The 27528-nt window shown below is 43.7% G+C and overlaps 1 protein-coding gene and 1 long non-coding RNA gene across 5 annotated transcripts in view; one reads left to right on the top strand and one right to left on the bottom strand.

The window, feature by feature from the left end:
- The window catches only part of LOC306820826, a 53341-nt gene extending 48808 nt beyond the window's left edge, over window positions 1-4533 (bottom strand). Inside the window, exons 1-2 of the long non-coding RNA XR_013778714.1 lie at window positions 4119-4533; window positions 3627-3737 (exon numbers count right to left, since the gene is read on the bottom strand). This is a non-coding gene — a long non-coding RNA (uncharacterized lncRNA). The remainder of the gene's footprint in view (window positions 1-3626; window positions 3738-4118) is intronic.
- The window catches only part of fto (FTO alpha-ketoglutarate dependent dioxygenase), a 113555-nt gene continuing 89904 nt past the window's right edge, over window positions 3878-27528 (top strand). For 2 of the 4 annotated variants that reach the window (XM_079338814.1, XM_079338816.1), the window contains exons 1-3: window positions 3878-3980; window positions 24752-24829; window positions 25033-26056. In XM_079338814.1, the coding sequence (XP_079194940.1) occupies window positions 3903-3980; window positions 24752-24829; window positions 25033-26056 (1180 nt within the window). In that variant the 5' untranslated portion in view covers window positions 3878-3902. The remainder of the gene's footprint in view (window positions 3981-24751; window positions 24830-25032; window positions 26057-27528) is intronic. The other 2 variants (XM_079338813.1, XM_079338815.1) reach the window with 1 other exon arrangement.

The following is a 27528-nucleotide window of genomic DNA, read 5'->3' on the forward strand; positions in this document are numbered from 1 at the left end:
AAATCATATGATTGTTGGTATCTAACATTATACAAATCCTACATTTAATTAATAAGGGAGCTGATGTCCCCACGCAAGCTTGTGCTTATAAAAATGAGGTTAGCGTTAGCTGCAACTTTACATGCATTTTATCTGCTTTGCACTATGCACGTAAAAGAACAAACATATTTGTATGGCTTAAGTAATAGATTAATAATACCTACCATAAACCTAACAAAACCAACCCATGTAGATCTAAACCACTTTTTATCTTCTCCATCACTAGTGTAGTGGCTCTTTTTATTCTCAGTAATTAATAGGCCACCGGGTGTGAGCCACACAGGTATCCTGGTGCTACAAAGAGACTGTGCGGGGATGATGTGGGGGTGCTTCAAAGGGACCAGACGGAGGCGGTGGGGTATATGGGATACAAAAAGTCAGCAAGCCAAACCCACGACTGAACATAGACATAGTCGTTTGGAGGATTACAGCATAGAACCTAAATACATTTCAGGTTCTGATATAACTATTACGGCCTGCAAAGAGTTCTTTGATGTTAATTGAAACCACTGGGCAGCAATCTGCTTTATAGCACTGACAAATAACAGTTTCCTTGAGCAAAGCAATGAAGGTTCGAAAGCAGAGAAGGCACATACTTGCGCCATATGTGTATTTAATATTTTAAAAAAGAGCTAGTCTTTACGGAGGCAGTACAATATGACTTGATACCTGAAAATTGTGGTGAGCAAAACATGCTGTTTACAATTCTAACAGTGCCTTCACCAGAGGTCTAGTGTTGAGCCAGACAATGCCTGGCTGTATTGCTTTCCAGTAGTTTGCTTCCTCCTCTTTTAGAAAACCACATTCTAACTTGGTAATGTAATATTAAAAAAACTAGGTCGCCCTATAGAAACTCCAACAATCGGCAATAAAAGTTTAATGTGCAGGCAGCTTTGGCTGTAATACAGAAAAAAAAACACAATGGCTTTTGTCTTTCTTTACTGTGCTTTACATTATGGCACCATGTTCTACTGATGTTTTATCTTTTTTACGGTATTTTTTTCAGAAGAATAGCCATGTGGGGTCATCCGGATCTGATTCAATGTCCAATAACAGAGAACATACCCACATCATGACTGCAGACACACCAGTGAAGAGGGCTACATGATGGTGGAAGAAGTTCAAAGGGATTTCTTTTGGCCTTCGTCCCATGTTATACCGCATCAGAGAGATTATAGGAATGACCCTGCCATGCAGGGGTTGGACATGAGAGGGAATGTGCCTGTTTTAGAGCCTGAGTAGCTGTAGGACAAATGACAGGCATTGTTGAAGAAGGTAATTGGCTTTCCTCCATCTAAAAAATCATGTACATTATGATTGATCACAGACTTTCAAATCTGACCATCCAGAGAACTTTAAGCTGGAGATCATGTAGACCATCACAGTGACAGTGAGATATGTGAATGATCATTTTCTGTGTTTCAGAAAATAACATTAAGTGTTGATGGCTTGCAGTTATGGTTTGAATTGAGGGGTGCAAGATTTTTTCTTTTTTTTTGCCAAAGCTAGTAAGGTTGTCGGTTATTGAGGTTTGTAAAATAAGTTTAGAGCCAGGATAAAGGAAATTAGTTTAGCAATGATTAGTTGAATTCAAATGAAAAGTAAATAGATTTCATGTTGTTAACATGAAATAACAGCTATAGCAGCCATAGTGAGCAGACTATTTGACATTTTTTAAATTCTATTTTAGATATTGGTAATTGCTTCTCATATTTTATTTTATTCAAGTACTTGTTATTTTAGCCTTGTTTTTTCTTTTGTACCAATACACCAAGACAAATTCCTTGTATATGTAAAAGTACTTGTCAAAAAAACCCAGATTCCGATTCTGATATTGGCATTCCCCCCAAAACTGTATCCAAGATGATTCAGCAAGCCCGGTCTTGTTTAGAGCCAATAATTTCAACCTGTTGTTTCTTATTATTTGTCAATTTGTGGGTCAAAATATCTAGCTGTGGTTTCAAAGGGGGACATTGAAAAGTCTTTCTGTAGGATTGTTTTTCTTGATCTTGAGTTCCCAGTACCAAATGTCTTTTAATACATGCAACTAAAAGAGATTTAGAGGGATGGTGGACAGAGGGTTTATCTATAGCTATAGCTGTTTCACCCTGGTTCTAGTATTTGCAATCTAACTAGCTTTGTTAACTAACCTTGAATGTTCTAAAAATACATCTAAATAGGTCTAAAGCTTTTCCTACAAAAAAGAGAATAATCCAGCTCTTCCAGTGCATAAATATGATCCTTTATCTATGGGGGTTTTAAGAAATGTATCTTTCAATTTGACCAAAACTTACAAAATCAAACCAAGCTACTTAAAGGATTGCTGGGCAGGGTAATTGGTCCATCATATTTGTCTGCCATTAAAGGCCCTGCACTTAAATTAAATTTAAGAATTTAGATCGACAAACTTAACCTAAAAAGTCAGATATGGAACCTCCTCTTCCTCAAATGTGAACTATAAGGGTGACTAACAGCGAGAATACGTGAATGACTTTGACTCAGACAAGGAACATTGCATTATGATATGATTCTTTTTTTTATAGCGAGTGTGTTTCTCTTCATTGTAGCATGAAAAAGCCCTAGAGGCTGATGGAAATTTACCTTGAAAAACTCAAGCATGCACATGGATTTAGTTTTCACTAAAGTATTCCGAGGACATTTTTCAAACACATTTTAGCCCTGGAAGACCAGGACGGAGGAAAGGATATGTAGGTTATAAATAGGTATCAAAAGAACCCTGTCCGTTTATTAGTAAGGGATGCCAGAGACACCGGCATCTTTGAAAGTGGGAGAGCTTTTGAGCATTTTACAAGACAGGTGAAAGAAACATGTGTGTTAAATCACTGTTCAGGGCTCACTTGGGTCAGCTTTGCCATGAAAGAAAAGAGATTACAAAGGAAACTAATGAAGACACTGATCAAAGTCTGTAAAGGTAATACGTAGCAGGTGTTTCAGTCCGCCCCTGCACCACCTTCCAACCACCGCTGCTCCATCTGTGAAACCTTTATGTATTTCACATGTGCTTTGATAGGAACAATGGACAGAACACATTTCCGCACTATTCAAAACATGTTATGGGAAATCTGGATGAACTCTTAAAGGAACTTCAACTGTGGGTGATGCATTAACGCAGCCACACTGAGGCTGTAAGTTTATAGTGCTCTTTCATGATCAGTAGTGAGTTGAAAAGGGCTGACATGGTTGAAGCCCACACCGACAGAAAAGCACCTGGATTTGAAATGCATGCAAGAGTTGAAAGAAGGTTGGCGGGACTTGAACTGGATAGTTCAAAGCATGATTGCTATTTTTACACATAGTCTGAGATCAAAGAGGCACTGCTTTGATTTAGCTAAAGGGGAAGCATATGGAATATCCATGTTGAAGACCAGATTATTTGAAGGAAAATATCTGATCAGCTATTTATTCTAAAGACAGTAGTATGACAAAAATACTTGTTCATAGCCTTTGCTCTCTTGGTAATTTCATGTTTCATTTTTAAACGTCACAGCCATTTTAAGAACTGATGAGTTTAAATCTCTGATTAAAAACCACCTGGACTAGCACACTTTTCATTTGTAGATCTGTACCTGCGGTGCAGTTGCTCAGTGCAGCTTCTAGAGTGTGCCAGAGCTCCTTCCGCCGCAACAACTCGCTTCCTCTGGGACTTGTAGTTTTCATTGCTGCGCTTTAAACGTTTCCTTTAAAAGGCGCACAACAAAAAAGTCATTTTACATAGAAAATACTCATAGTTGAGCTCCAACTGAGACAAAATCAGGGACAAATATGTATTGTGATTTTTTTTGGTCGGACAATAGGTCGAGAAACCTTGTTCTCGTGTACTACAATAACCAGCGTCCCCCGGAATGCAAGCGAGGCAGTGTAAACACAACTCCAGGAACATGAAAAGATCGGGTGACAGTGAGGGAGAGAAGAGAAGAAAGGTATTGATAGCGTTTTTCTCCGTTAGGTCTGGCATATTTCTAAGCCCTGTGGCTCGTTTAATGTCTAATGCTCCTTATGTGATGCTGCTGGATGCATTTTGAAGGCTAGGAAACCGCGAATGTCAGTGGATACCTCACCTTGCCTGTTTGCTTTATGCTGTTTTCCATTTTTTCCCCCCAGTCTACCACAATGAAGAATTACAGTTCCATTACAAAACAGTGCTTTTATCACGTTAATACACTGCTGAAAACAAGCCTGAGGTCGCACACATACGAGCGTCTTGGCAATTTCCCATATTAAATCGGAACACATGAATTATGGTCAGCAGCAGCCTTTAGATGTCGGTAAATAGTAAAAGACGTAAATATTCCTTAGGGTTTTTACTAGGCTAATATTTTAATAAAATACACACAAGCAGAAAACGTGAGTACGTTGAAGTTTATTATGGTATTCTATTGTTTTTTTAGACAATGAAAAATGAACAAACACTATTTATTCATATCGTGTAGCAACAGCTGAGTAAGATAAGCTACAGGCTGTAACCAATGTTACAATAAATGCGTAGTTTACCTCAGAGTTGGCCAGGAGCTTTTTTTTTTTTTTTTTACTATATCCTATAAAGAACAATGAGGCCTACTTCAGCTGTGATGTACATTAAGATGACAACAACCCTTCTGGCTTATGTTGTGACAAGTGTTGCTCAATAATGCACATGTGCCAGCTGTAGAAGCAGCTATGTTATACATGGCATGTATGCAGGATGATGTCTAAATATGACTAGAGACCCATCGTGTGATGACCAACTGTTGCGTGTCCTCGTGTGTTTAACTGTGTTTTATGATGACCTGGGCCTTATAATTCCTCCACATGCTGAATAACTGTAACTTTGTTTTTTTTTTTTCTGTGGCTAAAGAAAAGGAAGGAAAGGACTCTCCTTTGCCTGAGGCATCTTGGACTTTGTATTGCCTATAGTCCTCGTGTCTGTCTGTCTGCTTCTTTGCCTGTTTCATCTCTTATCTGCTGACTTGGACGCCGTCTGCTGTGGCACATGTGTTTGGATCATGTTAGACAGCAGTGAAACTATGTAGGACGTGGTTCCTCCTGTTTATGAAAGCAGCCATGGCGGCCAGATGAGCGGCTCAGAGAGGGAACTCGTTCCAGCTGGCCCTCAGGCAGTCAGGCAGCACAGACCTAATGGCTTAGCTTGCTTGCCATTTAGATAAATAAAAAGATGAGCAGGAGGAACTCTAACCACTATGTGACTGTAGAGCATCCTGAGGAAGGACTTGACATGCAATTCTGGCCTATTTTTTGAAGATATCAGTGCATGCGTGTATAATGACACAGTCCTTGTGATAACTAATATCTTGAATATGATGGTTGTCTTGACTAGTAAGCGAGAGTGTTTACAATGCAGCACAAAGAGAGATGGACCACGATGGGTCTGTTATTCTGAGTTAGGGAATGCAAGCACTTAAAGATGAGTGATAAATAGGGATGTAACGATTTACTGAACTCGCGATACGATTCACTATACTGGGTTCATGAAACGATTCTTTCACATTTTTTTTTTTTTTTTTACAAAATGAGAAAAATATGACTAAAAAAAGATTCCTTTAATTTTTAATGAGAACGCCAATGCACCTCGTAATCTCTTTGGCTCCTAAACTTATTTGGGTGAGCGAGGCTAGAAACCTGCTTGTTGTCTTCGCAGTTGCCATGGTAACACCTGCTTGTTACAACCAACCACCTCTGCGCTACAGCCGCTGACGCTCACCATATTACTGACAGAGTCCCAAATTAACTTTTTGACTCACCGGCCAAGGTGGCAGGAAGATGAAAATGTGTTTTAACAGCTGAAATAACAGATAGTGTTTTTGTGTGACCTACACATCCGTTGCTGTACATTTTAGTTGAGAAAGCACTATGTTCTGTTGACTCAATCACAGATTTAAGATTCAATCATTTTATCAGGTCTGGAAGTTGAGAAATTAAAAAACGGTGAGCCTGAACGGACCGTTTGACCGGATCACGTGTTCCCGACTCGGTCGTATGGGTCACGGCTCAACTGTGTGCTGAGGCACTAAAAGTTAGGAGCAGGTAGCTGCAGCTAAATAAAACGTGCTTAATACTCACAGCACAGTTTCCTGGTCGAACATTTACCTGCTCTGTAGCAGATCGCTCTCTGAAATGAACTCGACAAACTTCGGACGCTGTGACTGCGATTCATTTTTTGAAAGTATCTACGTGAAACCGTGGCAGCTTTGGATCGATTAATCCTTACATCCCTAGTGATGAAGGAATGCATAATCTCTTCAGAAAATCTTACCACAGCAGGTCTGTGGCTACTGAAATGTCATCGTCAATAAATTTCAATTTTCATTGATTTGATTGGCCTGATTGACCATAGAAGACTTACCACACGCACACAACACAACTAACTCTTTAAAAGTCATGGGATAATTGTTCTTTCAATTCAAGTTAGATAATCTGGGGTTTCATCAGACATTCTAATTGTTTCTTCACCGTCCTATGTTCTCAAGTAGCTACACATTTTTACGCTTTTTGTCTCATGGCTACGTTTGTCCCGCTTGGGACCCTGAGGAATGAAAAACATTTGATCAAGTTTTATCAGTGTTTTCATCACTGTTAGGGTTAGGGTAATTCGTGCTTTGGCAAGTGTGAAAACAGCTTTTGCCCTGTGCTGTAACCCGATGTTTTAACGCTGTCTTTGATGCGAGCCCGCCACTTGGACAGCGATGACAAGTATAAAGTGCTCTGTCGAAACAGGAAGTGTGTGTGTGTGTGTGAGCAGCAGGCTAAGTAATGATCACACAGGGTCACCAGATGTTGTGAGGTCCTGGGCTCGGCCCAGCCCATTGCTTAGATCAGCCTCATTGGTTTGCTCTGGTTGTGGCACCTAGTGCAAGCTGTTTAGGGTATTTAATTTCTGAACACTCATTAAAATGGTTTGTGTTTCCCTGGGCAATTCACTTAAATTAACAACTACAGAGGTAAAAGCTGATTATGTGGCCACACATCCAGACATGCGTAATCAATTCTCCCACACAAAATGTTCGCTGGTGAATTAGTGTAAAGGACACAATTTATGGGGACTAATGCTGACGTCCTGTCATGTCTGGCCTGGTGTTTTAGCAAGGGTGGTGGGGGTGTCAGATTCTGCACATTCAGCAGCTTTGCACTCTGTCGGCCATCTTTTTCTCCCTTTTTAACCTAAGCTGCACGCTGCTTGCTCTATTAATGAGCCAATAATGGAGAAATAGTGTTTGGCGCTGACATAAAACATGGGTATGGATACCTAAGGCAGGGTAGCACATAAGCTCCAACAGAGTTAGATTTACTCCGTGGCTCTGCCGGGAATGGCAGAAAGGGAACACTCGGCATGTGGGCTCTCACAGCTTCATCAGACCCCCGTTGGTCGAACTGTGGAAAAGCCAAGGTTTAGAAAAATACGGCTGTGGCAGATAATGATACCATTACACTAATGGAGCTGGCAAATGAAGGAGAACCCAGATGCCCTGCTTTATTACCGAAGGGGGTCATTTCCTCGCTGCATTCCTAATGGCTTGAGCACACAGTATTGATCAAGCTATCATGCTGCTAATCCTCTACAGAATTACTTATCGCTGGCTAGGTGTCAATCCGCTGTGTGCCCTGCTCTGGCCTTGCCGCTGGGCGGCCGCTGTGTCCAACAGGGACCCAACGGGCTGTTTATCCAGTCATGATTTAAGGCCAAGCGGGGATGGTGAACAGGACGTCTTTAGCAGTGGGTTGGCCAGCTCATTGTGTAAAATAGGAGGCAAACGAACCTTACAGCTTTCATTTAATTAAGGAGCAGGCAATGATGTGGTTCCTCCCTCTTTATGGCCCCGTTGGCCAGCTTGGAGCAGGGAGCGCTGTGAGCTTGGGTGTTGTTCTCAGTAATTGTGTCGTGCTGTAAATAAGGACATTCAGCTCTTATCCCATTAGCGGCAGCAGGTGTAAGGTTTTAGCCGGCTACTGGCCAGGTTTGATAACATAGTGCTCCACATATTTAATTCTACATCATTATTGCTCCATATGGCCAAAAATCAAGGTATTTAAAAAAAAAAAAAACCCTCTTTGGCCTAATTGTACGGAACCTGCTAGTTTCAGTTTCTGATTACTACAATTAGACAAATGACTTCACGTGAAAGCCGAAGAAAATGCCTGATTAATTATTGATGGTATGCATTATTTGAACATGACTGTGAATGGTGTAGCCTGCATGGGTCCATCATCATTACAAATGAATAGGAGGGTCAGGTAGCGCAGATCACTTTGCCCAGGGCTTGTGACCTGTCATATATGTGGCCCCTTTACTGGGCCCCTGTGTGCATTAGTGTTCTCAGGCCATTAGAAGCGTGGCATTGTAGCATAAGCAGGGCCCTCTTGTCACCTCTGGCCTTGCCTAATCAAAGAGTTTACCTTGAGGGGAGGGGGGGGGGGCATTTAGCCCTGTTCGTTAGGGCAACTCCAGTCATCATAAAGACGTATTTATATATTTCCATCTGCTACAACCTGACGTGGCTAGGGAAACTAGTTATTGATCCAGATATTTAGTCATTTCTTTCTGTCTGCGCCATCAATATTGTGCAAACATCTGTCCACGCGAGGCTTGACCTCAGCTCTGGCTTCTATTTTTTTTCGTTCCCATTGGAGTTCAGTGATATACTATTTGGAAAAGTAAAATCAATGAATGCATATGAAGTTTTGGCGTGTAATATAGCGTAGGCCCTGGGCCCCGGGTCTTTCATTGATCCGCTACGTGAGCATTGGAGGGGGCTGATTAGTGTGCTACTGAGCTTTCCCTCTACATGTCTTTACCTTGTCATGCCTGTTTGATCTTTGGCTCATATATTTGGACGGGTGTTGTTTACAGGTCAGCTTTGCTAGTCATACCTCTCTTTCAATACATTCAGCCAACATGCTGAGTAAATGATGCAAAATGCCATTCCATTTTTTTTCAACTCTGTGAGAGTGTTTTGGAGGATTTAAACATATTTCTTTAAGACATAGGCTAAATCATGTTTAACAATATGTGAGACCATAATCATCTCAAATTTTGGGCCTGATTTAGTAAAGGTTTGTTGAAACGAGTGTAAACCTGACCCGCAATCAAAAGTGCCATCAGAGCTACTAAGCATTGTCAAATGAGCGCGTATTGTCCATTTAGTATGTTTGCCTTTATGCATACATGGGGCGTTTCTGCCCTAGTGTCGCAAAATACTGGGAGGAGAAAATGCAAAGAAGTTCAGTTAGTACACATGTTGTGTTTTACCAAGCCAGTCAAAAAAAAAATAAAAAAAATGGCTGTCTGTATTTAACACCGTGAAAAGGAACATGCTAATCCAGGAGCCCAGTGTTACGCACAACAGGCTGCTGTTATTGTAGTCAGGAGGAGACGCAGGCACAATGAAAGAAGGCATAAAGACCATGTTTTTCCTCATCATGTGTTAACATGTTTGGCATCTCAATAAGTCAGGCCCTGTAAGAGTAGCAGAGGGATGGTCTTAGTTTTTTTAAAGATTTCCCTGCTGGAAGGATTGGATGATTGTGTCACTCACTTATCATCCGTCCTTCATGCATGTGACTTGAATTCAAAAGCAAGCTGTTCCTTCGGATCAAACATCGCACCTATTTAGTGTGTCTTGCCCATGAGATGCTTCTCTCCAACGACATTCTGTTATCAGCCATGTAAGAGTTGGATTAGCTTTTCATGATGAATGTGAGAAATCCTGCACGTCTTTCCCTCATTTCCTACCACCTTTTTTTCTTTTTTCTTTTTCTTCTTCTTCTTCTTCTTTAGTTGCACGATGTCCACATTTGGTTTGCATCTGGAAGGATATCAACTTTTATGGCCCGGCCTGCATTGTCTCAGGCTGAGATGACCTGCCATGGACTCCCACATGTGCTTAGAAGGACCTGCGAAACCCACTAAAACATTTCAATGGAAAAAACAGAGAAAGCCTTCTGATGGGTATTAAGAGTAAGAGTCACACCGTACCCGGGACTCAGGATGGCAACAACAATTCACCTTCTCCCATGTCTCACACACATTTTTAATTCTCTTCTATAAGACTTACAGTCAAAATATTTCCTTCAGAAAATAAATGAAATATATTGAAGCTTGATTGGTACATTCTGCTTGGGAAATACCACCTCATGCATAATGTTTGTCTCGTATTTATTCCCAGTCTGTGCGCTCCAACAGTCACTTGGGTTGTCCAAACAGCCCTTGACAGCTAATGTGTCTGACAGCCCCTACCGAGCACCTCGTATTAGTGTTGAGGCATTAGCCAAAGATGTCAACATCCTCCCAACAAGGCCACGATGTGGATCCCGCGAACTGTCCGACCAGATATGCCGTCACTTTCGATGAGATTACATCAAATGGGACCTGTCCAAGTGTGTGTGTGTGTGTGTGTGGGGGGGAGAGTTCATCTGTCATGCACGCGTCCTGTCACGAGAGAGACACAGAATAATCAGTTCAATCAATACATGGTGGTGGCCTCATTGGACTGCTGCTGAATAAACATGGGAATGACCCTCTCACCTCATACACAGGGCCGAGAGCCTCCAGGGGGTTCATTAGCCACTCAAGGCTATGATCCTCGTGAGTCGTTATTTTCTGTTTCTGTTTGTTTGGCATTCTAGTTGTATGTATGTGTGTGTGTGTGTCTGGCGGGCGTTTGCGTACAGGTTTACGTGCTGGTTGAGGCTGCTGATGGTTGTTGTACCAAGACCGCATGAAATGATAGTCGTCAAAAAAAGTTTGCAGCATCAGGGATATTTGAAAGTGAGACGTCGACAGATTCTTTCATCGGATGTAGAAAGTCATTGGTTCACAGTCTAACCAGACTAACTATCCGCCTTCTTTATTTTATTAAACCAACATCCAGTAGTGCTTCACCAGGGAAAGTCATCTGCATATAGGAAAGGCAGCTGAGTCCTGAGGCTGTTTATTTGTGAATTTATTTTTTTCTCTGTAATGACTCACCTTTCCAATAAAAAGCAAAACCTGCACACGGTCGGGGTGTTGCACAACATCTGGTTCCAATGGAAAGCCCCAAACCGTTCATTCACGAACGCTGCAGGAGACCAGGTAACGAGACGCTGTAAAGAGTAACTGTTAATTTGTACTTCATAAGTTTTTTTACTCATAAAACGGGCAATGAAAGTGCATTAAAATACCTGGTATTCAGCGTGGTGCTTTGTTGAGGCCCAACGTAGGATGTGCCTCCTTTTGCCAAAGCCAGCTTTGAAATGTTGCTAATAGCTTAGCCAAGCAGAGGTAGCATTGGCTCACACTGTTAACCACTGGAGGCAGTTTCTCCACATTGCATTACTCTTTTCCTTTATAGGATGTAATAATTATGATATGGTAGTAACTTTGTCAAGCATGGAGCAATGTAAAAGAAGAAAAAGCATTCAAATGGCCACCCTGCAGTCTGGACTCTGCAACTTCCTGTTTGTCGGGTTATGCTTTTTTTTTTTTTTTTTGCATTGCTCGTTCCAGCATTTACTCTGCATCAAGTCTTTTGAGAAGTGTCGGCTCACTTCAGGTAGTCTGTTCATGTCTCAGTGATTCTTCCTCTGAGCCTCCGTGTGTGTTTTTTTTTTTTCTTCTTCATCAACCTAACTTTTCTTTGCATATGCGAAGAAGCCTGCGACAGGTTGACTGGCATGCTGTCAGACAGCCGATGCCTTTTTCCAATGGTGGAGCATCAGCCCTTTCCTGAGAGCTTGTGTGTGTGTGTGTGTGTGTGTGTGTGTGTGTGTGTGTTGATCTATGTGTGTACAGAGAAGTGGGGCTATTGTCAGGACGTGACCGGCACACTTTGCATGTTCTTCTCTAGACAGGTGCTCCTGGGCGCGCACTGGTGCATGACAGTTGCCTTTCATCGCTGTCTTCTCTACACTTAACCCCTGACCAGCCCTCCCTCCGTACTCCTCCTTTCGCATCTTCTTCTCCTCCTCCCACCCTCTTTCCTCCACGTCTGACCTCTTCTCACGGCGCCTCCCTCGGCCGCCTTGAGTGATGGACTGCGAGGAGGGCTGGTTCGGCGGATTGCGCTTTCCTGCGTGTTGGTGTGGCGCTGCAGGCCTGTCACAGGCCTCACACTGTCAGGCCGTAGAAACCCAGCTGTCCAGACTGAGCTGCACTCACACACACAGTCGTACACATAACACACACTGCAACTTTTTTTTTTTTTTTTGCTCAGCAGTCCGTAATTCCATCCACCGGCGCTGTCAAGCACTTGATCAAACGTGCATAAAGAAAAAAGGAGCCCCTTGGCTGATTCCCATCGTCTCTCTCCCTATCATAATGTAGGCAGATTTTCCCTCCTCTGCCTGTTTCTTCAACTCTGTTTATTCAGATGAGCCTGACTAGGGGGCAGCGGGTCACATCCACTTGCCTGACTAAAACGGTCCTGAATTGAGGGTTGTCTCCAGTGAGATGGAGAGAGAAAAAACACGAGGAGGGGTTAGGGAGGGCTGCTGAGCGGTCATGTCAGGGCTGTTTTCTTGCCTATTTGTGTGTGTGTGTGTGTGTGTGCGCGTGTGTGTGTGTGTGCCACGGCAGGGGTAGGGGTTAGGGAGTTTGAGGGTTCACTTGTCAACCCCTGTGTCATGCTTGCCCTGGCCCTGTTATGTAGAGGGCATCCACTGTCATTTGTTTCGGGACTGTTTGAAGGGAAGCGAGACACAGAAGCATAAAAAGCAGTCTGCACACTCTGAGCTCTCAAGTAAAAAAAAAAAGCCATTTACTCAAAAGTGCAAACTTAAAGCAAGAACTAATCCCCCACGTTTACTTGACATCCCAAAGTTTACGTCTTATCTACTTTGTATATTTCAGACATTTGTTTAAAGTTTGGCCTTTTAATCTGCATTTTACCAGATGTTTACCTGGGATGGAACGTGTTCTTAATGTTTTGGGATGTTTTTTTTTTTGTTTTGTTTTCCCTTTTTGTTCTCTTACCTTCATCATGTTAAGTGAAGGAGGTGGATTAGAGTCATGCTTGAAGCAAACTTAGGGGAACACGTACACTAGGTAAGCCTTTGTATTTTCTACCCAACAGTCAGCCTGTTCTTTAAAGTTTTTTGAAGTTTATCCGTGTGTGTGTGTGGGTTTTGTCAGCGTAGGTGTGTATGTGTGTGCGTTTCATCTGACATACATCTCCCACATTGTCTCCACTTTGGAAAAACAGCGATGGCTAAGACTCCTTAAACTTGTTGTTAAAGTGTCAGAGAAGACGCGAGCGCTGCAGCACACCATGAGCTTAATCCAACAACAGCCCATCATAACTGTACTCCCTCTATCTGCCAGCGAGTGGACCCCTTCCTTGCAGTCATTGTCATATATATATATATATATATGGGGGGGGGGAGCATTGTCACATATGAGATGGACTCATGTAAATGCGCTGACAGGCTACTGTCTCGGCTGAGTGACAGCACAGAGGGATTGGGCTAATCTGAGTGACTGATTCAAGGAGCACAGCGGCTCGGTTGTCCCCAGAACTCCTGAGAGAAAGACAGCTTCGGCGGAGTTATCTGTGTTTGTAAGTCCTTCTGCTGCGCTGGGATGACAATAGGGATTAGTGCCAAGGTTCTTTAAACTGTTTTTTTTTTATATTTTATTTTTTTTTTGGAGGGGGGGGGGGGGGGGAGTGGGGGGGGGGGGTGCTGGTGTGTCTCTTATCAGTGTCTCGGCAGGATGCTGCCGCAGCCAGTTTTCCTTGACTGTCAATTAAAGAGGGGATCATTAACTTCAAGGGTATAAATGTTCTAACACTGGTATTACGTTGGGAAGCTGAGTCGCTGACAGATGTTCCAACTTTAATTCTCCACTTGTTTTTTTTGTCCTTTAATTAATTTATGTATCACATTCGGGGCTTTAAATATTTTCTCCCCCTGTCTGCTCTTTGTTCGCCCGTAATCTCAGTTACCACGGTAGGCGCAAAGACGATCGGGCCTTGTCACTCGGCTGTGTTTCTTACGAGGTTCAATCGGCTAATGCATTCAATATCACCAAAAGTGGAAGTTAAACAGCGTCTAAATGGCACGTGTGTGTTCCTGTGCCGCCGACAATGCAGCCCAGAGTCGCTGGTCGGGAGGAGAACAAGCGCGTCTTTTTTTTTTTCCCTCTCCAGGCTTTCCAGGAGAACCCAACAACTTAGAATGATGCTTGATAAAAAAAAAAACAAATTGAGTGCAGCTTCAATCTCTATGTGGCGCTTTTTTTTTTTTTTTGTCTTTGTGAGGGTAAACAAAATCAGGAACTACTTTTGGGGTTTCTTCCGGAAGCGTTGGTGGCGGTTGTGAGGCGTGAATTTGACAGCTTTTTTTTTTTTTTTTTTTATCGGGTTGAGATTTCGGCTGGCAGAGAGCGAGCCGTGACGGGACACAGTCAGGTGGCGCACTGTAGGTAGCCCCGTAGAGAAAGAAAGAAAACAAGAGGAGTGGGAGAGAGAGAGAGAGAGAGAGAGATAGGCGACGGGGACTGCTAATGGGCAAACTCTCTTCATCCAGCGCCACTGCCATCACCACCACCCTGTTCTCCCGTGACAGCTCTTTTCCTTTGTTCTCCCCCTCGGCCCACTCTGCTGAGGATTGGTGACAAGTTTTCGCGGGCTGATCAAACGCCGCGTTGACACCTGATTAGGATATAGTGCGTGTTTACAGTCGTGCATGGCAAGGACCACCCCCCCCAATCCCCCTCCCATTCTCCAACAACAAGGGGGAGACTTCACCTTGACTAATTAAATTTGCACCTGCAATGCCAGCTGTGACAGCCACCGAAGGGGCTGCATTTATTTGTGTCACTCCACACACACTTCCTGTGACGTTCATGGAGCTTGAATTTGCAGCAGATCCCGTCGATGTGTTCCCACAGTGTTGGTTTTGAAAGGACCGTGTGTAACATCGCGGCTGTCAAAAAGACTTAAGGTTGAAAACGCTAGCCTGCCTACGTTTTCAACTACCGCTCACAGATTTACAGTTTTTGATTACACTGCTGGCTATTATGGCAAAATTGTTTTTACATCATCGACAAAACAGAAACAGAGTTATTACTGCAATATATGGAATGTTTTCATGCTTATGGCTTTTAGATGACTAAATAAAACTCAGTAAGCATGGTATGTACGATACGCAAACTATAAGCAGGCAGTTTCAAGCAGCAGTCCAGCAGTAATATGTATTTTTATTTTCTTATTGGAATCATAGGATACTGACTAGGAGGTGTTGGTATCAGGTAGGAGAAAAAAAAGCACAGTGTTGAGTTGTAATTGTGTCATTTTAAGTCTATGAGATCTATTTTTAAAGGGGTTTTGAACCCTTGTTTAAAATAACGCTTTCCTCATTGCGTATGTATTTTAGTCGTTGATCTATGTGCGTACACGCGAGTGCTTGTATAGATGATCTGCCTCTCAGAGCATGCGTGAGTGTGTATCTATCTAAATCAGTGTTAAGAGCGCTAAAGGCCACGGCTGAAGTGAGCAGGACATCATTCACCCGGTAACAGGAGACAGGACCTGGTAATTTGTGACCCTCCCCTCCCTCACTTTCTCACTCACTCACCCCCCCCCCAAGCCTCAAATTGACCAGCCTCTCCTGCTGGTCATGCTGTATTACATGGGTTAGATGAAGTAATTATTTCTAGGCCACTGACTACAAGCAAGATTAATAGTTTTTGAAATGGCCATAATGGAGGGCTGACCCGCCGTGACATAAGCATTATTTCAAGCTCACCTCCACTCTCATCCCACTCACCTCCGGGCACTGGCAGAGTGTGATTTATACTTGGGTTAATGAGGGGAGGGGACCTCAGGAGCTTCGGGCCGCCGGCATACCATACTGCCATGTGATACAGTAGGGCCTGTTGGCTGAATGAAGAGAACGGGAGGTCAGAGGAGGAAAGGGTCAAGTCGCTTTTGGTCTTGATTGGGTTTTGCAAATAAGCAATGATATCTTAAAAAAATGACTTTCAATTTTAATCGCATAATTGGTCGTTGCATTTGAATGGTTCGGGCTGCTCTTTAACAATGGTTTGCTCAAGGCGAGATGAAAGAAAGTAACGATGCTTCTGAGGTGAAATCCTTTCTTCCTGGTTTTGGGTTCATCTGTAAACCCCCCCCCCCCCCCCCCCCCGACCCCTGATGCTCTGGAACCTTCTGGACCAGAGAGGTTTGAAACATGTCACTAGGTGGCACTTGGACATCATGTTATCAGATGCTCTCTCCCCCTTCACCCTATCCTTCTTCTTCCCCCTCCCTCTCTTCATCCCTCCCTCCTCCCTGTGCTAAATACACCTCCGATTTTATTTTTATTGGACGTGTAATGCCTTCACCTCCATTCCCTTCCAGCTGTTAAATCCCAATGAACATGGTCAGGCCAGGCTCCGCCCCGTTAACCCCTCATTTTGGCTTTAATAATTAGCCGAGGTGAACGCTAACTAAGGCACCTAGCGAGGATTTGGGACAGATTGCGACTCTCCGCTACGTAGCAACAGAACGGTCTCTTCTGCTCAGGCTTACGTTTTTTGTTTTTTTTCTCGGCCTGGCCCAACATCACAACATCCCTCCATACTCGAGTGAACGTGTGTGTGTGTTTTTGTTAAGCTTTAATATTAACCCTAAACTTCAACAGATGCACGCAGTGTGGCACCAGCAATTACATTTTCAAATGGCTGGGTGTGTAAACCTTCTGGATGTTAATCTGTCACCATTCAAGCTACTAGGAAGAGTGAAAAGAGGATTAAGCTATTCAATTCCTGGTAGAATATTTCCCTTTGTTCAGAATGAGTGAAGGAAAAATAAATAAAGAAGTGAGTCGGCTTCTCGAGCAAGACAAGTGTCGTCTGCTATACTTTGGGATTTGGTTAATGCTATTGTTGCAAACTTATCTTCGTCAGGATTCCAGGGAGACGGGACGACGGTCATGTAAACAGCCGCGAATGATATCCGCTCCTTAATTTCATATTAATCTCAGGTCGCATCATAATGCCAGTTTATCTGGGTCAAAGACGACATGAGATGGAATTAGACCTGTCCTAGATGCAGTCCACATCTGCGTGGAGCCATATGTTTTTCTTGCTGGCTGAGGTGATTGTCAGTAAATACATTTAGGCCACTGCTCTCGCTCCAGTTCATAATACTGTATTACAATCCCTTCCAACAAATAATCAACAAATAATAAAACATGATCCAGGAGTTGCTCTAGAGGAGTAAATCAACTTGTCACAATTTGGTGAATTGACATCTTCGGGCTGCTTTTAGGAAAAACTCCAGAAAACCGTATTGTCTTTTTTTTTTTTTTTTTTTTTTAAATGCAGGATGAACTCTTGATATTTTTTTTCTCCACTACGGCTCATTTCATGTGTTGGCTGAATGTGACATACAGCCCACTTGATGATAATACACCCTTGATGTGTTTTGTCAAACAACCTACTGTATAAAACCTTATGTTTAGCATAAGGTTATATTATAGACCATGATAATTGTCACAGCTGTCAGCCTATCCAGCACGCCCCCCCCCCTCCTGTCTTAGCCCCTCGTTTACCCTTGACTCCCAGCCATTCCGCTTGGATTGCACATCATCTTTATCCCAGATGAAGCAGCAGACTCGGCGGTGTCAGAAGATGATCTAATATGGAGCCGGAAAGGACACAGAGCTGGAATATCATCGTCATTTGAAGAGGTTGCCTGTCACATGATGGGTTTGATCAACCCGTTCCGCGGTACACAGAGCCGGGTCTTTGCACTGTCTAACAGTGGTACTGGATTAGAGGCACAAGCCACTTCCACTGTGATCAGTCACTCAGGCAAGGAGACACGCGGCAGGACTGAAATCCTCATCACACCCCTCATCCGCATCATGTGCAGCCATCTCCGTCAACTCCAGCCTACTGTATGGAGATGAGGAATGCTGCTGTTGACAATGATAGTCCATGCTTTTTTTTCCTTTTTTTTTTGAAGCATTTCTTGTTGCTGTTCCCTTAAAAGAGAGATGTAGAAAATATAAACCTATAAATGCCTGACCTGTCCTAGTACTATTGAACTGTGACATGTTAGGACAATGCCAGTGTGTGTCAAAAGCCCAGCTGTACATCACTAAGACACTGTGTATGCTTAAGTGCTATTGAATTGTTTATTGTCACAAATCAGAAACCATTCAGTGGCGAGTTGTGACCGCCGTTCCCCCCCGTCCGTCCATCCATCCGTCCATCCGTTCAGCTGCTCCACCTTGAGCGATGTGTTAGTCAGCTGTGCTTGAGGAGCGTAACGTCAGCCGCGAGAGCTGGGGATTTTTAAACGCTCCACCTGCTTATCGATCTCTTCTGCCCTGCTGAGCTGAGCTGAGCCGAACCAGCAAAGACAGAGAGAGAGAGAGAGAGAGAGAGAGAGAGAGAGAAGTAGAAGGAGAGTGGGAGATGCAGGGTGGAAGGGCAATCTGTTAGCCCCAGTCCTTTTGGTTCTCAGGTCTGTCCTTGACACTGCCTGTGGGACGGGGACCTTGAGGACGCCTCTTGTCCTCCCTTTAAGCTTGGCATCAAGTCCCTTCAGCTAGCTAGCCCTTCCTCCTTTTAGGCCAAGCTGCACTTTCCACAGCCATATTGATTTTTTTTTTCCTTTTTGGAGGGGAAGGAAAAGCGTGGTCGGGTGGTGAGAGCAAATGAGCGAGGGGAGGGGGAAGTGGGGATGGGGGGGGTGGATGTAGAAATCGAAGGAGCTTTCTAAAGCACTGACTTCTCCTTGACTGCACCGAGAGACGCGACAACCCTGTGTGAGAACAACTCAGTGGCTCCGGTGCCCTGCTGAAAACTGCTCATCATGGACTTTCAATCAACACTCTCCTTCCCCTTCTCTTACTCCCCCCCCCCCCCCTTCTCATTTTTCACCCTTTCCCCCCGACTTCCTCCTTTACTGTACCAGACCCTGTGTGAACACCAAGGGACTATTTCTGCATTAAAAACGGACCGATCCACATGGAAAACAGCTGACCTCATGAAAGCGTGTCGTAATTTGAAGGTGAAAACTAAAAAGCTTTTCTCGCTCAACGTTAACCTTAATGGAAAGTGAAACATTACTGCCCGGCCACAAACCAACAATCAGGGCAAAATGGAAAATGGCCCCTGAATATCAGTGGTGATAAAGCCTCTTCCAACCACAAGGCTACGAGTCCTGCGCCGGGTGTAAAACTCTACATGCCCTTGAATGAGATCTTCTTCTGGCAAAGTACAAAGAGACTTTTTTTTTTCTTTTCTTTTTTTTTTTTATTGTCGTCCAGAAATCTTTTGATATTCCAGGCAGCTCCTGTGTGTGAAATTGTGAGTGCATGTGAGCGAAGCTGCTGGTATGTTTCAGATAAAGAGCATGCTCAATCAATCTTTCCGGGATAAATAAAAAGGTTATGTAAGGCACAAACACATTGACAGATCTCTTAAAGTGCACCTCTTCCCTTCTTCTCTTCTTTTTCTCTTTTCTTCTCCGCTCCGGTTTTGACACCTGCTTAAGGTCACAGCAACGTCTTTTTTTTTTTTTTTTCCCTCCTCTCCTTTGAGCTGTAGATAAGTGTGAAATAGATGTTGACACCACATCCACATTGAAAAGCACTTAAACAGAGTGGTCATGTGCCAAACCTGCGTGTCTGTGTTTGACTTTGTGCATTTGTAAATACTTTTGAAGGATTGATCTGGAAACCTTGTGGTCTCGCCTCAAGCCTGTCAGATGCAGGAGGGGAGGTGGAGAGAGAGAGAGAGAGAGAGGGAGAGGGAGAGAGGGAGAGAGGGAGAGAGAGAGAGAGAGAGAGAGAGAGAGAGAGAGAGAGAGAGAGAGAGGGGTCAAGCAACAGATGAGATCTGGTACTTTCTTTCTTCATCTCTCACACGCAGGCACACGTACCTGTCAGAATGACACGTACCTTGGGATGACTTGAGAGTAAGTGCGTGAGTGCGCTCGTGTTCGACAGGAAGTGTACACGTTAGGAGAAACAGAGCAGTATTTTTCACGTTTGGTTGACAGGATATGTGTTAGAATACGATTTTTTTTTCATTTTTTTTTTTAGATGTGACTGAGGGCTATTTAAACGTAGTCACAGTCTGAGGGTGTGTGTGTGTGTGTGTGTTTGTGTGTGAATCTAATTAATGACTGGCAGTTGTCCCCCGCAGCTCTGGTAAATGGGCTTAGATCAGTGTTAGAAACGGGGCGCGGAAAAGGTCTCCCCAGCCGCTGGCCCTTTAAATGATCGGCTTCTCGTTCAGGTAGACGGATGGAAATGTTGTAATATTAATGATCGCGTCCGTCCCCCCAATCCCCCCCCCCCCCCTCCCCTCCCCCCGGTCGACCTGTTGTGAGGTGATATGAACAACATGGGCCTCAGCCTCAAACAACAATTAACAGGCCAGGGCCGGCCTGTCTGACATTCTTCATCACTCACTCCACCTGCAGACCCCCATTAAACACATCTGTCACTTTATACATTTATGAATATGAAACAATATGCAGCTGTAATGGAAACGCATTCATCCCTGGGTGGATCTAGTTTTATTTTATTATTCCGCTTTTATTTGTCCAATATTAAAGAAAATGTTTGATGCATTTGGTGATCTATATCTGACCCAAACCTCAGCTATGTGTCTATATAGGACAACATGGAGGATTAAGTTTTTAATAACTGACATAAACATCTGATCCATATTGTTGGAGTACGCTTGTTTGGATGACCTTGCATTACACATGATTTAAAGGTTAGACCTCCATGTTGAATTGATTGTGTAATTACATCTCAGGATAATACAGATTATTTTGAAAGCCTATGTTTTTTTTTTTTTTTTTTTTTTTTTTTTAACACCATCGTTATTGACCTCTGACTCTCACAGTACATTCATATTCATGGAGCAGTCCTAAGCGGGATTATGAACACATGAGGTTACACATTAGCAACGCCCCCACACATTCCAGTCAACCATTGACCAGTCTACCCAGTTAGCCATCACACCGAGTCTAAACAATTCCACCTTGTATTCTTAAAATACATGAATCCCCACAAGTGGCTGTAAACAAAACGTCACACAGAAGTGAGAAAAAGTTAATCTTTGTCCGGACTGTTTTCTTTGTTTGGCATGCATGAAATGAAGATGAGTAATCTGTGTAATAGTTAAAAAACACGTTGTGACTGTTTCCAGGGCTGCTGTGTTTGTTATGTGTGCACTGGCTCGGTAACGTGGCCGTATTTGAATGATGAATGATGATTGAAAGAAAACAGGATAAAGCTTTCGAGCTGGAAGTGGAACTTCGCTGTACTGTATGTGCTGTGGCTGTGTGGTGGCACCTAGGTGCTGTGTTATCTCACCATGCTTCAAGTAGGTGTCATACCCTGAAGATGAGGTCAACGTCAAAAGCATAGAAGGATCTACAGGACACATTTAACAGTTTCATTTCAAGTTCTTGAAGTGTTTTTTTACGGTTTGCTTTCCTTCTATTTTCAAAGTTCAAAGTGAACTTCATGGCTTCTACAGACCTCTCTCTCTCTCTCTCTCTCTCTCTCTCTCTCTCTCTGTGTATCACATGTGCAACCACAAGTGTTCTGGGTGATGTCGGACACTCCCTTGCTCCTCTTTGCACCCTCTGTTGCTTCACACGAGCTCCCTACATTCTCCGCTCCGGTGCCAAATGGACCGGGGTGGGTGTGGGTGGGTTGTTGGGGGAGAAGATGCTTCTTTGATGTACTCGAGTACCCCGCTCCGTTTGTGTCGGAAGTTTTACAGCTGACTTGTCAAAACTGTTGATTCACCATCACTTTTGGAGAGCGCCGTTTCTGAAATGGGTGTCACACGAGTAACCCATGACTTTTTCTTTTTTTTTTTTGGTTTAAACACCGACTTCTATGACACGGCTTTCTCTCATCGAGTCATCCCCGGGGGGAGCTCAAGGCCCATTTGAAAATCCAATGTTTTCTGCCCGCCTGCACTCCCATGTAATTGGATTTGAACGCCACTTGAATTGGTCTTAAAAAGCACAGGAAGGAAATATAGATAAACACAAGATAGACTTGTACTTATCAAGGAATAGTCGTGCTTTTTTTTTTTTGTCCGCAGCTCATGATGCCACAGCCAAATTTGAACAAGTTCTGTGAAACTCAAGCATTCACATTCAGCTGTCCTACTGCAAACAGTTCCTTTTCACTGGACGCTCTGGGGGCAGCTACAAGTTAGTCTGGAAGTGTTTTTTATCCGAGCAGCAGCAGCAGAGTTATCTGGCTAGGTTTGAGCTATTGATGCTAAGCACTGGACATTAATCTACTCTGCCAAGATACGCTTTGAAGAAAGCGTCCGTTGAAGTGTCACAGATGGCGGGAAATAAATGAAATTAATAAGTAGATGGTACACAGTTTGATATATCTCTTATAGGGCCAAGATCAAAGCAAACCAATTGAGTCCCATTCTACCTCATGTGTTTTTCTGTGATAAACAGTCCAGCTGAGGGAATAATCCCATCAAGGAAGAGAGAGATTAAAAAAGAAAAAAAAAAAAAGCATCAGATAGATCAGTCAGCACAGACGGCTGGAACGGCTACCGTGAAGCATCTGTGTTATTATGGGATTGGTAATCTGGTTTCTCGGGGTCTGAGTGGTAATGTGGACCTTTTTGCGCCTCATGTGTGTGTGTGTGTGTGTGTGTGTGTGTGTGTGTGTCCCCCCCTCTTTCCAGAATCAGGTGCGGGACACACATAAGACAGCGAGACAGACACAGCAGCCCTCTGATACTGCGAGGCTCCGTCTGCTTCAGAAGGCTCTGTTAACTTCCTTGTCTCTCTCTCTCTCTCTCCTTTTTTTTTTTTTTTTTTTTCTGTGGAATTTCCGAGCAGCTTGATGTATTTGACACATGTGTGACAGCCGTGGTTGTGTGCGATTGGGGTTGAGGCATCACGCTCGCTTTTCCCCCCTTGGCTGTGTGTTTTCTTAAGGATGGTGCCTGTTTGTGTGTGTATCAGTCGGAGCCGCGAACACACACACACACACACACACACACACACACACACGAACAGTATGAAGACTCACTTTTGTTGCTTGTGTGCACAGCAGTGGTTTGTGCGCTCTCGCTAAAGCAGACTGTGATGATCTTACTTATAAGCACACATGCTCGCATCTAGATGGAGCCCGGATATAGACGGACTCACAGAACCACACCTGCTAGAATACAAAAAAAAACAAAAAAAAAACACACACTGATACCCACAGATGTAAAAACATACACAACACTAGCCCAGAGCCTCACCTTGATATCTTGAGCTTCTGTCATGAGTCAGACTTTGACACCATCGAATGTATGTCAGGTTGTCAATTTCTTCCAGCAGCCTTTGAATGCAGTCTGGTCATGAATAGTGCATGTTGTTTTTTTTTTTTTTTTTTTTAAGAGTCCAACTGTCTGCAAGTCTGTTTTTGTTTGTTCCAGGCTAACTTGGAAGGCCTGTACACTCATGTGCATCCTTTAAGAAAACTTTCAGCAGGTGTTGTGTTGTTTAGCCTTCGCTAACGATTCGGCTTCGAACAACTGCTTCACATTTTGATGCCCTCCCATTTCTCCTGCCTCCATTGTTGTAGTCCCTCCTGTCATTACTCAGGTTTCTTTAAACACTGGCTCTCTTCCTGATCCGGAACTCTTTTGAGCGCGCACACATGCTTTTCATACCTGCAAATAAATGTCATGGAACAGGACATTTATTTTCTCTCTCTTGAAGTCACGACATGCTTTGGCAGCTGATGTCCCCCTGTAGTGTGCCTCGTGAGGGGGGGGGGCATTATAAGGGCAGAAGAAACGCGAGATGCTCGTCGTGTCTGAAATGTATACGGGGTCTGATCTCGAGCACAACTGCTTGGTGGTATGCAAAACTTTTAAAGGGGCATAAAAAAAAAAAGACGGTGGCCTTTCTGCTCCCCAGGGTGCTGCTGAGACACCATGTGCGTCACCTGTGGGCAGTGAATATAAAGTTATGACTCTGCTCACACAAACCTTTACGCATTTCATACATGGGGGTGGGGGGGGACTAAAAGTTACATTGTGTATATGGGGAAATAAACGTGAAATGAATTTGGCCGTCTAGTTTTATGCCATCACATTTACAGGTCCGAATGGAATGCGTCCCGATGGAAAGTACTTTGATCCCTCCACCAGGTTGATGTTTTTATTGAGGGAGCGCTGTATTGCACCAGGCATCTTTTTTTTTTTTTTTTTAAACCTTTTAAAAGAACCCCAAATGGCAGCATTCACAAGACCCTAGAAATGTGAGGTGTCATGGAAACGGCTGGTCACCAGCTGATATCTCAGCCAGTCGTGAGGTTTGTGGAAGTTGCTCCATTCATTGTTTTCATAAATTTCCCATTTTAGTTGAACAGGTTCTTCGCGTTATTCTCCATAATCAAGTACCTGGTGTTATTCATTGTAAGTTCCACTCATTCATTTAATTTTTTTTAATGGCAGGAAAGCAAAAAAAAAAGGTAATTTGTATTTAAACAAAGATCTACTTAAAGATGCTTTTCCTAGAAGAAGATCTGTTTGTTTGGTCTGTTTGTTTGGCCTGTTTGTTTGGTCGTGTTCTCGATTTAAAAAAACGGCCGAGCTAACTGAAGGCGCCAAAATGAGTTTGTTAAAAAACACATCAGAAGTGGCAGAAGATGTGAGTCTGCTGCATCTTCTCACCCTTTCTCCCTGTGTTTTGTACCACAGAGGCGGAGGCTCCTGCAGCAGTTGGGGGACCAAAAGATCCCTTTTCTGGGACCTCCTGATCGGGGCTATCAGCAACTGGTGAGCCTATGTCACTCTTACAGATCACACTAAAATGTCACAGTTAATTTTATATTCAGCTGTTGACCTAAAGGACACATTTTTTCAAGCAAATCCGATTTAAGTTTTTAAGATATATATATATATATATATATATATATATATATATATATATTTTATGTCATGATCATCCTGTTATGATGTGAATTTCTTTTGTTTCCAAGTGGGATTCCAGTTACACTGGTCTGGTTCTGAGGAGATCCTGCTCGCTGCCTGTCGAGCTGCATGGCCGCGTGCAGGCAGCTCTGCTCACCCTAAGGAGGAAAGGATGCCTCCTCAGGGACTTGGTTCGCGTCCGGGACCGAGATGTATTCACCGCCGTGTCACGGGCTCTGCTGGGTGAGCCGGGCCACACCTATCGCTATCTGGACACGCGGCTCTTTGCCATCCCCTGGCACAGTGAGGACACGGAGACCAAAGGACAAAGCTGCTGTGACCCTGACTTAAGGGCTGCTTGCAAGGCATTGTGGGAGCTCAACACCTTCTTCTGCTCCGATGTTTCTCAGCTGAAGGAGGGAGACACGCTCACACAGTGTGCAAAGGGGGAGACAGAGGCCAAGCAAGGTGAGGAGGGGGACACGGAGTCAAAACACAGCGAAGACTCCAAGTATAGCGAAGGAGCAGAGTCCCGACAAAGTGAGGAGGGGGACAACGAGTCCAAGCACAGCGAGGAGTGGGACGTTGAGTCAAAACACAGCGACGAAGGCTGCTCGGGGTCAAAACAGGAAGGAGAATGGGAGAATGAGTCGAAACACAGCAGTGAGGAGGGCGAGTCCTCCCAGGTCAAAGGGGGTGCAATGTGTGTCACATCAGGGACTGATCACAGCGAAGGAACGCTCCCTGGCTGGACTCCTAAAACCATCTGCGGCACTGAAACGAAATCCCCTGTGACCCACGAGAAACCTGTGGCTCAACTCAAACACACTCTGTCAGATCACCACGTCGAGGACAAGGAGGCGCAGACAGGCGGGCAGGGCTGTTCCCAACCGAGTCCTCCGCAGGTATGCACCGGTCCGGTCAAGTTCAATGTCACCTTACTCAACTACATGGACCCAGCGGCTATGAGCCAGCTCAAAGAGGAGCCTTACTATGGCATGGGGAAAATGGCCGTAGGCTGGCACCATGATGAGAACCTCATCAGTCATTCACCAGTGGCTGTTTACAGCTATAGCTGTCATGATGACAAAGGTAAGGGTAAACAATTGAATGGCTTCATTTGCTCATGGCTGTGCTCACTGAAAAAACGCAAGGTGGGATCTTTTGATTAAACACCTCAGAATCTGTTAATAAACACTTAAATGCTCAATATTCAAAGTCAATAATTCTTGTCTGTAGCATGTATGAAATTTCCTTTTTTTTCCCCTCTTTAATATCCAATCAACTTATCTCAGATGCTTCATGGTGGATCAGATGCAGCTAACCTTGTGTATATTGGCCCCAAAGCAGCGCTGTAGTAGCTGTCGACATGGCCTCCGGGTTAGGCATCCATCAGATCCATCTTTGTGATAGTGTCAGGGCATTATCAAATGTCATCACTGGCTTGCTGCTGACAGCCTTATCAGCAACGTGCGTTGGGAGATCACAGACATTTGGAGCCGAGCTCTTAGCATAAGCTCAATGGTGCAGTCTGACAAACAGGCCTTATCACGCACGCCGCATCTCATCTAAATCGTTTCCCCAAGAAAAGATCGATGTGCAATTATCTGATATGGAATAATGAGCCCTGCTTTGATAAGTGTTCCTAGACTGTACCGTATGGATAATATGATGTCTCCTAATTAGAGATTGTGCACTCTTTCAAGAGCTGATAGCACTTGCCGATTGAGCTAATCGAGAACATCAGTGAGAGATGAACTTTGCTTTCTAGTGCTTCAGCAAATAGTTCAAGACCGTCAACCATCAAACCGTTTCATTTGAAAAAGGACAATTGTAAATATTGTCTTTTTGTTTCCATTGTTACACAGAGTCGTGCAAAATAGAGATGTTCCTAAGAAACTGAATTAACAGTCGATTAACGTTAAATATCAATTTGGACTTGTGTAAAAGTGCGACTTTTCAAACCGTTACAATTGAGCGCTGTTTTTTAGCTGAACATGGGAGAGGGCACACAAACATCACAGCATCTACCACTAAACAATACAAACAATATATAGCTAGCTTCACCAGCCTTCAGTATTCCTTGCACGCTAACGTCCACATGTCTGTTCTGGTGACACAGCCTACATAAAACTTCATCTCTATTTTCAGGATGAAAACACTGGCAGACTACAAGATGCTGGCTTGCTTTACATCCTGGTAGTAGAGCGTTATGGAAGTCAGGTCGTAGCCATGAACCACAGCTAAAGGCCTTGACTAGAGGCAGGCGGCTGTCTTAAAGCTTACACACACAATTTGACTGGAATTGCAGGACAATACGCAACAATATGCAACTCCTACTGAGGGAAAAAAAAAAAAAAAAAAAAGGACAAAAAACAAACCCCTGTTTAAAACCCGCTTCAGCTCGTAGCCTGTCGTAAGTTGAATGAAAGTTAAGCTCAGACAGGATTTCCGGCATGGCGGCTGCTGCCTGTAAGCTCACTGCAGTTACCCATCGGTGACATCACTCAGGCTTCGTCCATCGATTTTTACAGTCTATGCTTTTATATCTATCTAAATTAGGG

Source organism: Symphodus melops (assembly GCF_947650265.1).
Source record: "Symphodus melops genome assembly, chromosome: 3".
NCBI classification, from domain to species: domain Eukaryota; kingdom Metazoa; phylum Chordata; class Actinopteri; order Labriformes; family Labridae; genus Symphodus; species Symphodus melops.